Genomic DNA, 14167 nt, shown 5'->3' with positions numbered 1-14167 from the left:
CACAAAATAGAGAGAAATACAGGTTTGCACGTTTGGTTCTTGGAATCGTGTTCATTCCAGCAGCAGAAGTTACTGTAGTGTTACCTGTATTGTGTCCAGCTGTGCATGTTCACTGTGATTTGTGCTGCTGGTATGTACTGTCCTCTGCTGCAGCAGCAGCAGCATGGGGAGCCGAGCCCTGAGCCGCCTTGGGGCGGTCACTTGAGGTCCCTGCAGTATGCACCATGCATGGTACCACTGTTCATCACCTGCCTTCTACCCTTGTCTCTCTCAGAGGGGTTGAGTTGGATCTCTTGTCACGTGGAGGTTAGTCCTTAGCTTTATGCAGCTGGGTATGTGCTGCAGCAGAGGTAATATAGCCAGGAGCACTTGGTGATGCCAGCCCAACGAGGGAAGTGATCTATGTACTTCCATCCCTTTGCTGATGTGATTTTTTTTTTTTTTTCAGGTTTAGGTTTTTCAGCTTATTTTCAGCCATCTGTTTGTTTGTCCTTATAACCCAGGACAACGTTTTACAATCGAGTCCAATATTAAGGAGGTATTAAAATTCCATGGAAACCCAATAAAGCTGTGTGTGAAATGAGCAGGTGCTTATTACAGCCTTACCAGGACACTAGCTCAGATTATTCCTTACCAGCAGGTGTTTAGAATTGCCTGTAAAAGCCATCTTGCTTTTCACTTCAGCACAGACAGAAGACACGGCTTATTTGAAGATGAAAGGTATTGTCTTTGCACTGAGATCCCATGTTGGAGTTTGGGTTTCAGTGATAGCAGTTCAGTATAGGAATCACTTGTTACTTATTATAAAGCAATAAGAGACACTTAGCTGGTTTGGGCTGGCAATAAAAACCATATGTGAAAGAATTAATGAAAACCATTCACTGCATTCCGAAGTTTGTTTCTTTTTAGATGGTGCTTTATTAGTTTCCAGCCCTCCTTCTTCTCTTAGTTTAACTGTGCTAGAGTCGTAGCTTCGCAGAACAGGTCAGTTGTGAAGCGTGAGTGTGCCATGTCCACTGAGAGTGCTGAGTGCAGTAACTGCCTCGGGTGAGGTTTGCTCTAGGCACAGATTTCTGTCTGATGCTCACTGAAGGTGCTTATGTACCTGAGCTCCCATGGAGGCATGGTCTGTGGCCTGGAGGAGGCCACGAGGATGCTCAGGGGCTGCAGCACCTCCCATATGGAGCCAGGCTGAGAGCATTGGGGCTGCTCAGCCTGGAGAAGAGAAGCTGTGTGGAGACCTCAGAGGAGAGCAGCTTCCAGTGATTATTAGTGGGCTGCTTGCTCTCCTTCAGGGATGTTACTGGAAACCATGGGTACCGTCAGGAAAACAAATCTGTATTTGTGGGCTTTTATCACTGATTCTTCCTGAGGTCGGGATTTTGTAATTCAAGCAGGAAGCCAGTGTCCAGTGCCCCTTTCTGAGTCCTTGAGTTATTTCAATTCAAATGGTAACTGTTAATACCTAGATTCTTAATATCACCTGATGCATGCAAAACCAGGAGTTAAACTGTGATTTACTTACTGTATAAAATTAATAACCAAAGATCTGTTAAGAAATCACAAGGCAAAGCTGTAAAATCGTTCCAAATCTCTCCTCTCATCTGCTGTTCTTTGGCTGTTCGATTTGCATTGCACCAGCCCTCAGTAGCCACAGTGCACGTCCACTTGTGAGGCTCAGCAAGCCCGGACACAGAGCTCGGGGTGAGACGGGGCAGACCCACAGCTGCATTTTCATTCCACTGTAACTGAAGATGTAATGGTCTGGGCATGGTGGCCGCGTTTGGTTGTGTTCATCTCTGCTGCTAGCACTTGCTTAAATTAGAAACAGGCTTCTAAGCCTTTGTCTCCCAGGTTCGTGGTCCTGCAGAGTTCTTGGACACAGGCCTGAAAGCAGAAAGCTAGTGGGGAAGAAGCTCTTTGTAGTATTAAAAAGCATAACTTCACTGGTCAAGCCACTGGAAGGTGGAGACAGATTAATAAATGTACTCTGGATGTGGTAGTTGATTGTATATTACTGGAGAGTTCTGCTTGGCCAAGCTAGCTGGAGCCTTCAGGGGTTTTTCGCTTGCTTGTAATTCACTTCAAGGGTCAGATTGAGATGCTAAACGCAAGTAGAACTGAGCCGAGGGTTTGATGCGTCAGTCCATGTTGCTCTTCCAGACTAGATGGGGGAATCCTACTGGAAAGCAGTCACTAATAACTTGCAATAGAAGATTATTGTAATGGTGCATTAAGAATTGAACTTCTAACCATGCAGAAAACAGATAATTTGGGTATTTATTCACTGTTACCTACTCTGAGAGTGTGTGTATATACATATGTGTAATCGACTGTATGCTCATTAGACTGCCCATGCATATACGTGCTAGCTAAAGAGCAGTTCCTTACAGCACAGACCTCAGGGTCTGTCTCAGTAATGATATAAATGTGATATAAAATGGGTTCTAGTACTCTGTCCAGTTTTGATGAAGAAACCAGTAGGTGAGGGCTTCTCACATCCTGCTGGAGACTGCTGTGTCTTCCTTGGTGATCCCATTTGGAGGATGGTTTTCTGGAAAGCAGGAGGATTTCGGCTTCGTTATGTCCTGTCTTCACATTCCTGATGGATCTGAGCAGTAGCTTTCATGTTTCCTGCATTGCTCTTCTCTGTGGGTTCTTGCGAGTTCATCTACAAAGACTTCTTTGATTGTTTCTTTTCGTCCTCCTTTCAGTTCCTATTATTTGTGTTATTTTCACCTGGAAACCTTCCATATTCCCCTAAGAGCCTGATTTAGAAAGTCATAAATTGCTCAAGTGTCAGTGCACGAGCCTTCCTGTGGTGCCTTCATGGAAGCACTCATTTCACCCTTCCCAATGGTTTGGTATTGCCAGGTCTTTGCTGTCTGTTGTCACCTGCCGTGCTTCTCACTGCTCCTGCCTTCCAGCTTGCTTTCCCTGAGGCACTGGGTTTGAAGCTCTCTTCCAAGGGTGAATTAACGTGCATTGATGTGTTGCTTGAAGGTAAATTTTACTGATACCTTTGTGCTGCTTTTTCTGGCTTTGTGGGTTGTTCTTTTTTTTCCCCTTGTATGAGGCCCGATTTAAAGCTTATTTATTTTAATGGGAAGCTCCTTTAGATGGAGGCTTTGCCACTGATTGCTGCTCGTCTCCAAGTTGTCATTCGCCCTGAGTTTCAGTCCTGTCTTCTTGGCGTTGCTTTAGCAAGGGTCCTTCCATGCAGGGTAAGCGTGCCGCCGTACGGCGAGTGCCAGTGCAGAAGATGCACTTGTTTCCTTGCAGATCAGGCAGGCTGCTAGGGCTCCCTCTCAGTAGCAGCACCTTGTTTTACTGACCTCTTTATTCCTCTCTTCTCTAGCAGACTATAAACATACCAAGAACCCACAATAGATACCCCGGTTGCTAGCATCTGCCTCCAGCCTCTTGGGACCTATTTGGCCTTGTGTTTGCACTAATGAACTTCACACAGGAAAGTAGGAGCCCTGATGACATGAAGCTGAGAGACCCAGCTGGTGCAGTGGAAGCTGGGGTTTTAATACAGTAAACCTGAGATGTTCCTGGGGCCTGGAGTGTAGGGATAAGCCAAAATGAAGTCTTTCAACGGGAAAGACCACATGTGCAGGAGGTGCTAGCAATGTTTTAGCTGTAAAACCACAATTAACTGGTGAGGAAAAGGGCTCTAACATGGCAGTTAATCACAGTAAGATTGAACCATTCACTCGCTCTCAGAACACAGTGCAATCCCAGGATGTATCAGAAGGAATTCTAACCTTATGGAAAACATTAATGCATCAAACCCCTGGTAGGTTCTCCTCTGTTAACACTGCGGTTAGAGGCACCCACAGTCACGAAAGGTGAGTTTTGTGGTGGTGTGCTGACTGACTGGGACCTTGCCATGCAAAAAGGGACTTAACCAACTGGATGGTTTACTTGTGGCAGACTGAAGGCCGGGAGGAGGAAGGGCACGATGGCTTTTCTCATGCCCACCCGATGCATTCGCAGGCAGCAGATGGGCAGAGGTGTGCTGAAGTTAACAGCCGCGCTGTCACACGCACAAAGAGCGGACAGTCTGGCCGTGCTCTGTTGCCTGGAGGTGGAGAGGTTCCCAGCTCTTGGGAGAAGGAGGCTTTTGGGTGGCATTCTGAGAGCAGCAGAGTGTGTTTGTGTGTATCTCAACAACAGATACACACAAACTGGGTGACACGGTTCAGTGTGAGGTGTCCCTGCCCATGGCAGGGGGCTGGAACTGGATGATCTTAAGGTCCTTTCCAACCCTAGCTATTCTATGATCTCTGATTCCAATAGCCCAGTCTCTGCTGCCCAAAGTGAGTGCTGCAGTGCCAGAGTCGAAACCAGAGTTTCACCAGGGGCCATGTGTGCATCTGTCGGGCTGTTCCTCCAGCTCGTGCCATGGGGTTGCAGAGCCTGGTGACTGATCAGTGCTCACATCCATCCTTGCCAAGTCGATGGGCTCTGTGCTTGTGTCACTCTTCCTCAGCAATGCTTTATGTCCCTTCAGCTGACCGGGGCCAAGGCGTAGTAAGATCAAGTGTTTCTGCATCTTTGGAGCTGATGTTATAGATCCCACAGAGAGCTTGAGACCTGCATGGAGTTTGCTTGGGTCCAGAACACCCGGAGGGCTCCCATGGGAGGTGAATAAGCCTGAGTCGGGTCCTGTGTCCCCTGGCACTTGTGCAGAGGAACTGTTAAGGCTGCAGAGGTGAATTATTGTGGAGCCGAGCAGAGTTTGGCAAGGGCTGTGAATCTGAGCTCAGAGCTGCAGATAAGCGGTTACAGCTGCTGCTGGTGCGGAGCTGGCCCCTGAAGCCAGAGTGCTGCATCCGCTTGATGCTGCCTTTCGTAGCATCCCCAGGCCTGAGCTATTCCTTCTGGTGTGGTGTGGGTAATCCACAGCGCCTGGGCGTGCCATCTCCAGAGCCTGAGCTGTGCTTTCAGGTTGGTTTGATTCATTTTGGAAAGGATTTATAGGACGCCTGCAGCTGCAGATTAGCTTAGCAAGCGCTGAAGGCCTTTCAGGTGTGTCTTTCGCTTCCCCTGTCTACCCAGCAGGACTCCTGCACAGCGGCTAGTGGGGCTGAGCATCTTTTTATAGGGGGTAGAGGAGTTCTGTTTTCATACCTCCTGTTTTCAGGCTGGTAGATACCAGTGTTGGTGAGGACTTTGTTGTTTCCTCACGCACACTCACCCTCCTGACCCTATTTCCTCTATACCCTCTCAACCAACAAATCTGTTGTGAGATGACCAAGGCTCTTCTAAAAGATCAAGCGAGAGGAAGAAAACATCTTGATGTATTGCTTTGTACCTGGAAATAGTGAGAATCGAATGGATTGAGTTCCCTCCATCATCCAGTCCCAACCCCATGCCATGGGCAGGGATGCCTCACACTAGACCGTGTTGCCCACAGTCCGCCCGCCTTGGCCTTGAACACTGAAGGTCAGGAAATGCAGGAAGGAAACAGAGTCTCATGCTCTGGAGCGTTCAGTTGAGCCAGTATGCTCTGAAAGAGTTAAATTGCTCCTTTTCTTCACTTGCAAATACAAGACTTTAGCTTCAGGCAGTTAGTTGCTGTTTGAGAATGGTTTTGTTGATATGCTGCCATCCTCTCCAGTATTTCAAAAGACTTTTACATTAATATTATATTTGCCCTACAGGTTCATGTGATGAAAGGAAATTCGGAGTCTTAGGCAAAAATCTTTCAGTAGGTTGTCTCTTCGTTTTCAATCCTTCCTCTTCTGTAAGGAGAGGCTTAATCAAGTTATGCCTAGCCTGTGTTTCTCTAACAAGCTTGTTGGATATGTATCTTCAAAGGTAATCTTCAATAACATGCAGCCAGCTAATCAAAGCAAAGAAAACAGGGCAAGTTCCAAGAGCTGATTTGTATCTGAATGCCCAGCAGAGAATCTTTTCCCTGAGCTCCCGGAGAGCCAAAGCCCTGACTGAATTCCCCTCGGACTCTGCATCTCTCTCATCTGCAGAGTCCAGCGGGTGCCTCCATCCATAGGGATTTCACTTGCAGCTTGTCTCCACTGTTGTCAGCAGCACTAAGAAACTGGATCTTCACTAAACACCCATAGGCTGTGCTGTGCTTTGATTTATAAGAGGGTGAGTGCCAGATTTGAATAAGAAGGTCATTATTAATACTTTACTCTTAGTTTGGCCAGTGTTGTGAAACACATACTGTTGAAAATGAGACGTGTTACCAGTTTATGGTAATTGTCTACACATTGGTGTCAAGACCAGCCTTTAGCATTCAGTGAAGCAATGCACCTTTGGTAAAAAAAACACCTCAAAATTAGCTGCTGGGAAGTGATTTTCTTTATTCTTTGGTGCTTGATCTGAGCAAGTTTTCCACTGCTGTCGGGGCTCTCACTAAAAGGAGCTGTGTCTGTTCTTGAAAAGCAGTGGGGTGACTGTTTCCATCTCCTCTAATGGAGCACTGTAACGCATGCATAAAGGTTTTGCCTTATTTAGAAGATCAGTGCAATGCGAGTTGAGCCGTTCAAGTCCAGCATCAAAGGAGCAAATACTTGGGAGACCCTGTATATTGACAGGGGAGTCTGTCTCATGTTTGTCATTGGAGAGAAATACAAAAGTAATTATAACTAAGTGTTATAATGACAGCGTTGGAGTCTTTATAAGGAGCTCTTGCTTCTCTCCATTCCTAAGGACATAATGCAAGATGCGGCAGCGTTCGGTGAATGATTTCAGTGAACGAATAATTCAAGTTAGTATATTACTTTGTGATGGTCTGTAACTCCAGGTAGTACTCCTGCAGCATTGTTGTCTCTCAGCATGGCTGCTGTGGTTTGGGTAGGTGAGTAAAGGAACCCATTTGATGGGTGGTGTTTTGGGAGGGTCATACTCTACCTGGTGGCCAGTAGGTACAAGTGGTGTCTGCAGGGCTCTGTCCTGTTCAGCATCTTCAGCAGTGACGTGGAGCAGACAGCGCAGTGCACGCTCAGGTGTGCAGATGACAGCAGCTCTCGTGCTGGAGAGCAGAGCTGCCAGCCAGGGGTATCTGGGCAGGAACCTCCCAGAATTAAGCAAGGAGAAATGGCAAGGAAGGAAGGGCCCCTGGCAGGGATATGGCCTGAGGACAGAGGGGCCGCTCTGCGGGACAGGGGGTGCTGGCAGGTGCCAAGAGAGGTGGTGGTCCCATCTCCATCGTTGGAGGTTTTTGAGGCTGGAGTATGCAAAACCCTGAGCAACCCTCGTCTGACCTCATGGCTGAGGCTGCTTTGAGCCAGAGGTTGGACTTAGAGGCTTCCTGAGGCCCCCTTCAACCTGAAATACATTACCCTGTGATTGTGTGACTACTTACTCCATTTCGGATTGAATTTGCATCTGACATTTGCCTTTACAATTGAATTTGCATGTGTAAAACGTTACATGCTGAGTCTGTTCTATCTCAAACCCAACTAATGCTTCTTGTGCATGTGTGTGTGTGTTCAGTGTGCTGGGTTGTTTTCTGTGCCAGAGAAAACGGGGCCTTTCCCAAGCTCGCCTTTCGGAAGCAGTTGCTCTATCACACGTGTTATTTGCATCTCCGTGCTCGTACCTGTCGTGCTTGCTCCTTGTGTGAACCTGCCGTGTGATTAATCCTCTTCTTTGTCTCTACAGAGGGAGAATACATCAAGATGTTCATGCGAGGCCGACCAATCACAATGTTCATTCCTTCTGATGTAGAAAACTATGACGATATTAGGACAGAGCTGCCTCCTGAGAAGTTAAAACTGGAGTGGGTGTATCCTTGACATCAGGAGCTACTTGATGGTCCCTTTTGGTCTTGCCTTCCCCCCCCCCCCTTCAACTCTGGTCTGGTATTCAGTGCAATACAACTGAAATGGTTTGTAGCTGTGATTGAAATGGGTTTAAGCTGCAAAATAGGGAGGCACAGGAAAGCCACGCTTTGTTTTGCTGTTTAAACCAGTTGCAGTCTAGTTTCAGTGTGAAAGGAAGTGTCTTTGGGAGGGTACAGAGCTTCAGAGATGTCCCCCTCTGCCCTGTTAATGGAGGTGTTGCTTTCAGGAGCACGCTTTCAACATCCTTTTGAGGGGGGTTTAGAGCTATGGAGGATCTTGAATTTCTCATTGTCCTCGCCTATGGAGCGAGGATTGCAGAAGCAGCCGTTCCTTGCGCTCCTTCTGTGTTTCAGCTCTGAATTGAAGGGGTTGATATCTTGGAGACTAGTTTACATTAAACACACTAAACACACTTATCATTTGAAGAGTGGAGTTGGTGTGTGGTTGGTGACAGCTCTCCAGGGTTAGTAGATGAGGTGTTAAGTTCATTGTAAGGGATGTGGGTTTGCACACGTTTGGGTCTTCCTGACCGCCCCATCTGCGCATTCTTCCAGTGAGATGTGATGGTGTAAGTGTCTCAGTAATTCAGTGAAATAACATGTCTGAGCAGCACCTGGTTCATGGAATTATCCCAGGTTTGATCCCTCCGATGTTGCTGAAGGCAGGAGGATTTTTGGGAGTGTCAATGATACGCTGTCCTGTGCCAGGATGTGTGCAGACAGAGCCTGCCGGTGCCTCTCAGCACACCCGTTACTCACGAAGGCACACAGGTCTTTGTTGCTCGCTTTAGGAAAGAAGTTGCCTCTGTTATTTTTCCTGCTTTCATTAACTGATGGATGCTTGGCACAAGATGTTGGGTAAGTGGTTCTGAAGAGCCGCTGTGGAGCTCGTGTCCTCTGAACTTCTCCGTGAGGGTGTGGAAGCTTAGACCATAAAGGAGAAGCTGTGGCTGCCCCATCCCTGGCAGTGCTCAAGGCCAGGTTGGACACAGGGGCTTGGAGCAAGCTGCTCTAGTGGAAGGTGTCCCTGCCCGTGGCAGGGGATGGAGCTGGATGAGCTTTAAGGTCCCTTCCATCCCAAACCAGGCTGGGATCCCGTGATTCTATAAACAGCGAAGTTCAATGGAGATTAAACATCAGCGTTGTGCCACCCCTACTTCTGGAGAGTTACTGTATGGACAGTTACTGTATTAACACGTCTGCCGCTTCCTTCTGAGCGTGTGAGGAAGGAAGGAACTGCGGGGGAGCTGCAGCCACGCATGCTTTCTCTCGAGCGAGGCTGGGTTGGAGAATGAAGAAAGCAGAAACTTTCTGCCACAAAGCAGTTCCTTTGCACGCTCCTAAAAACACGCTCCTAGAAAACGCAGCCGCTCTTTGCCATTTGTTACGGAGCAGGGGAAAGGAAAGGGGATGCACTGAGAACACGTAACCTCAGCGGTGTTGGGTTTTAGCCTTAGCTCTGCATGGGGGACTTCTGCTGTGGAAAGGCGTGTTTGCCTAAATCACTAATACTTTTCTAGGCTGGATGTTCAGAGATGTCAATCTTACTAAATCCTTACCAACACACTCCCTATTGTACCCAGAACTTTAACGAGATCTGCCTTTCTTCTCCGAGAAGGGATTTAGGATAGCATTCTTCATGCTTCTGGATAGACAAAAGATGTTCACTGCTTTGCAGCCCGTTGTTTTTGGAAGCTCAGTGGTCTGGTTGCTTTGGGTTTTAATAGAAGGCCATTCTGGAGTTTCTTTTTGTTCCGTCAGTGTTTAAAAGAAGAAGAAAGAGGAAAATTTAGTGGGAAAGTAAACAGTGATGGAGAAGAAACAGAGGCATCCTCTTTTTTCTTGCCTGCAGCATTGTGTTGTATCAGCATTCCTCTCGATACCATTTGCTGAGCAAGGGAATAACCTCGGCTTCAGAAGAGCCGTTGTGTTCTGAAACAAATGGAAGGCAGCGAGATAGAAATCTGTTTGGCTTTCCATACTGTGCAGAGATTTAACTGACGACTGAATGCAGTGTCCCCCTCTGACCTGTTGTTAGTTGCAGCATGTGTTTAATTTTGCACGTGTTCCTGAGGAACTCAGGCTGGAACCCTTTAGCTTAAGTTGCTTAATATAATCCCCATATTTTCCTTGCTGCTGCAGGTGCATTACTTGGCATGGGAGTGCAGAGCTCTCTGAAGTGCAGGACGTAACAGGAAAATGGCCTTTTTTGAGGCTACAGAGCAACTGTTAAAATCTCGAGCTGTTAAGTCATAGCTGGTGACCCTGGGAAGGGGCCTAGAGGAAGAAAATTCAGTCTAGAGGAAGAAAATTCCCCTGTTTTCAAAGAAATAATGACTTGTAATAACCTTTGATCAGCGCTAACCAAGGCTGGTTCTCTGCGTAAAGCCTCTGAATGTCATTAGCAGTGGGTTTCCTTCCACAGTTCATCCCTTCCATAAAGCTCTGGGAGACTCAACTAGAGCAATTTTCGCTGCGTTGGTGACTTTTGAGTTTTGCTTGCTTTAAAACCACTCCAAAACGGCGTAAAGAAATGCTGCCTGCGCTTGGCAGCCGCAGTGCAGAAGCCTTTCTGTGAAGGACACTGGGAATGTTCATGTGCTTCTTCTAAGAGGCCAAAGGAGAGGAATGCTCTGGTGCTCCGGGTGAAGACTCATCGCTCTGTTGCCGTAAGAAACGTTAAACCAGAGCAGTGAGTCCCAGTGAAATGTCACGTGAGGGTTATCACACAGTGCCAACGCTGTATTTGTTCTAGTTATGTTTTTTTACTGCTTACCTCACTGAGCGTTGCTTTGTAAGGGATTTGGTTTCCTCAGCTCCAGTTGTATGGGGTTGGGGTTGGTTTTTACCATTGTGCTCCTGAAACTGCGCTGGAGGTCCAGAGGGAAAGCATCAAATGCATTTGGTGACATGAGAGCTCCCAGGGAGGCCTTTAGGGGGAAGGCTGTGGTTTGGTGTTGGTTTTATTCTCCTGCCGCAGAGTGATTATGAGAACCTTGACTTGAGCAAAAATACATGTGTAGATATGGGTATCGTGGAAGAGACTGTCGAGCCAACGTTTACCTCCTCCCTACCGGAGAAATCGTGTATTTCATAGCATCAGTGGTGGTACTCTTTAACTACGAGGAGAGAACTCAGCGACACTACTTGGGTCACACAGACTGTGTTAAATGGTTAGTATAGAGCATTTGCATGTAAGTATGTGTGTAATCGTGCGGAACTGTATTGGGTTTGTGCTCCCCTGCTGTCTGTATGAGCTCAGTGTCATCATAATTGCAGTTATTTGCTGTTCCATCAGTCCCGGTAGAAATCACTGTAGTAAACAGTGCACAGATGAATGGTGCTAGAGCAGCCCATGCTAGCTTAGGCTTTCTGCCTTGAATGTAAACCAGCAGCACGTTTGGACGATGTCAGAGTGCCAGATGAGAGAAAAGACCTTTGAGTTAAATTATTCTAAATGGATATCCCAGAAATGAACAATTGTCAGCCTAATCCTGAAGCAGTGATTTACCAGCAGTATGGCAAAGATGTACCCTTAAAGATGAGAAAACCAAAGGGGAAACCGAGCATTAATTTTCTCCCTTTTTAATAGATGCCCATCCACGTATTAAGACTGTCTGGGAAATCAGAAAGACATTTGTAAAACAACACAGAGAAGCAGGGAAATTGAAGGCCATGTTATTGTGGGGCAGCTGTTGACTTTATGTAGTCTGAAGAGTAGAGCACTTGGTGCAGTGGTGAATACAAGCTCCCTGCTGTACCTCAGTGGAGAAGAGTTGCCATCTAAACCTCTTCTGGCTGTGCTTTGATGACTGCAATTGCTTCCTGTGGGAGGAACGCCGTCAGTCTCGTGTTCTGCGCTTCCATTCCGAAAGCCAGTCTGACTCCTAAGGGGTTTTGGTGTCCAGCATTCTGACCCCTGCAGGCTTTCCCCTGCTCCCGGTGGCTTTCTTTACCTTTGTGACTTAATAGAGAAAGCACATGAGAAGGTCAGTCAGAAAACCACTAGTACTAAGAGGGTGTGTATTGGGAAATCGGGTTTCTCACATCAGCTCCAAAGCAAAATGTAATAAGCAAAAGCAGACGTTTTTACTTACACTTGTAGTGCACCACGTGGGGAACTCGGTTACTACAGCTGCAGCAGTAACTCATTGCAAGCAGCAGTAATTCCTCACTCCTGGGTGCACAAGCCACCTTTTCAGCTGTTTTTTTTCCCCAAACTGGTGCTGTCTGTAGGTGTAGGGGTAAACTCTGCTGTGGTGCTTACACATGTGGAACAGAACTGCGTGTAGGAAGTTCATCATGAGTCAGTGTGTATCTTGTTACAGGCGGTCTCCCCGGTGTTGTGCAGACCTTAGATGTGTCAGAGCACATGTGGAGGTGGCTCTTCTGGCGCTCCTGGTTGTGTGCCAGCACCCATCGCAAGAGCCCCATCCATCCCGTGTGTAATGGAATAGCCTGATGAAAACCATTCAAGCTGTCTCATTGAAAGTGGGCTTTAGGATCATTAAAGTGTCTTCACGGGCTTCTGTTGAGAAAGAAAACTTTACAAAAAAACCTCAGTTTTGAAGACCTCTGACAGCAAAAGCAAGTCATATTTCTGTCTGTCTTAGTCTTGCAGTTCATCCAGACAAAATTAGAATTGCAACAGGACAGTTAGCTGGAGTGGATAAAGATGGAAGGGTAAGTAATAGAGCTGTTGAGCAGTAGTCTCTTGTTTTGAACACCAGGGAAAAGTATGGTTTTGGTTGTGATAATCTCCTCCTCACCTTCTGTTTGCAGTTGAGTTTATGCACTGCACTTCCTGGGCTGTGCTGCTGTTTCTAAGGTGGCAGCCTGTATTCTAGCAAAGGCCAGTTGCAACTGAGCACTCACCTATCCGTACCTTAAAGAGCTGAAGCTCAGAACGTCCTTTACCTGGGACGCAGGAAACTCAGCTTTAATTTGCAAGCAGACGGGAAGCTGTTCATTGATTTCTAAGGCCTTATCACTTCCGTCATGTTCCTTTCAATAAGTCTTATCCCAGAGGAGAACAAGTCCCCAGTTCTATGGGTCACTCCTATGGCTTCAGGGAAGAGGAAACCAACTTGGAGAATGCACGGGGGGTGTGTCAAGCCTTCCTGCAAACTTGTCCATTGGGGAGCAAGTGCATTTAAATGCTCTTGTCTCTGGGTCTTTGACCTGTCACAATTGGAATGATTGGATAATCTTCATGAAGTTAGAAGGGAAAAAACGGGGCGGGGAACCAAAAGATAGAGGTGCGGAAGCACGTTAAATGCAACCCTTACTCAGGTGTTCAACTTGATTTCTTAGGTTTTGTAAGCAATGAATGCAGGGGCTTTGTAGAGATGTTACGATTTCCACTGCCTCTCTTCTTAGGGCTGGTTGGTTTGTTTTCCGTCGGTGGGATGATTTATTGTCACTTTCTATGGTGAACGCTGTCCTTAAGGCAACTTAATCCCCACTTCATTTGTGACTGTTTCCCGTTTCTGAAGCTAAGCTGGTTTGGGATCTGTATGAAACACGAGCATGGACATGCGCATTTGCTGCTTGGTGATGGTCAGGGTACTCGCTGCACCAGGGTTTATTTCTTTTCCTACTTTATGTATAAACCCCAAGGTTCGATCATTACTATTGGTTGTCGCTCCGGATTGCTAGGGCTGGGGTCTGAAATGCAAGATGACTCTCCCATTACTTGTTCAGTGACTTAAACTGGGCAAAGATTTGCCTTCACAGCTACCAGATGCTTTATATCCTGCCTCAGCAGCCCCGCTGCCATGCCTGTAGCCCAGGCACAGGGAGCAGGTTTGTCTTGACTCTCGCCTTCCGAGCTTCAGGATAACTGCCCAGCAGCAGCATCATGGCACAGCTCATCCTGCATTTCGGTCTGCAGCGTGCAACTCGGGTAGCATCTGCTTGACAAAACGTGACACCCGCAGATGATGCTTCCACTGTCGATGCCGCTGATTGTCCCCTTGCTCTTTCACGCAGCCTCTGCAGCCCCATGTTAGGGTATGGGACTCGGTGAGCCTGGTGACGCTGCAGGTTATCGGCCTCGGCACCTTTGAGCGTGGAGTGGGGTGTCTGGATTTTTCCAAAGCGGTAAGGTGGCTGCGGTTACTCGCTGGGGGCCCCCTTGTGAATGGGAAGGCAATCTCTGGGGTGTGTCCGTGAGGCTGTCCAGATGATCTGCTTGGGGATTTAAAGTGTGTTAGTGACGTTTGTGTGCACTGCATGGGGCGCTCCCAGGCACAGGTACAGCCTGGGCAGAGCAGCGATGCAGAGCAGCCTCAGGAGAAGGACTTGGGGGTGTTGGTCAACGAGAAACTGAACGTGAGCCCCTTC

At 47.4% G+C, this 14167-nt stretch overlaps 1 protein-coding gene across 5 annotated transcripts in view; it reads left to right on the top strand.

Annotated features, from left to right (window-relative positions):
* Positions 1-14167, top strand: part of EML4 (EMAP like 4) — a 124201-nt gene that overhangs the window by 83736 nt on the left and 26298 nt on the right. For all 5 annotated transcript variants that reach the window (XM_061478881.1, XM_061478878.1, XM_061478876.1 and 2 more), the window contains 4 exons: positions 7642-7765; positions 10846-10995; positions 12436-12505; positions 13814-13924. In XM_061478881.1, the coding sequence (XP_061334865.1) occupies positions 7642-7765; positions 10846-10995; positions 12436-12505; positions 13814-13924 (455 nt within the window). The remainder of the gene's footprint in view (positions 1-7641; positions 7766-10845; positions 10996-12435; positions 12506-13813; positions 13925-14167) is intronic.

This window comes from Pezoporus flaviventris, unplaced genomic scaffold, assembly GCF_033815535.1.
Source record: "Pezoporus flaviventris isolate CSIRO_AGI_PZ_B2104156 unplaced genomic scaffold, CSIRO_AGI_Pfla_v1 ptg000132l, whole genome shotgun sequence".
Classification (NCBI taxonomy): Eukaryota; Metazoa; Chordata; class Aves; order Psittaciformes; family Psittacidae; genus Pezoporus; species Pezoporus flaviventris.
The sequence above is the reverse complement of the archived record's forward strand: the minus strand, read 5'-3'. Positions and strand labels throughout refer to the sequence as shown.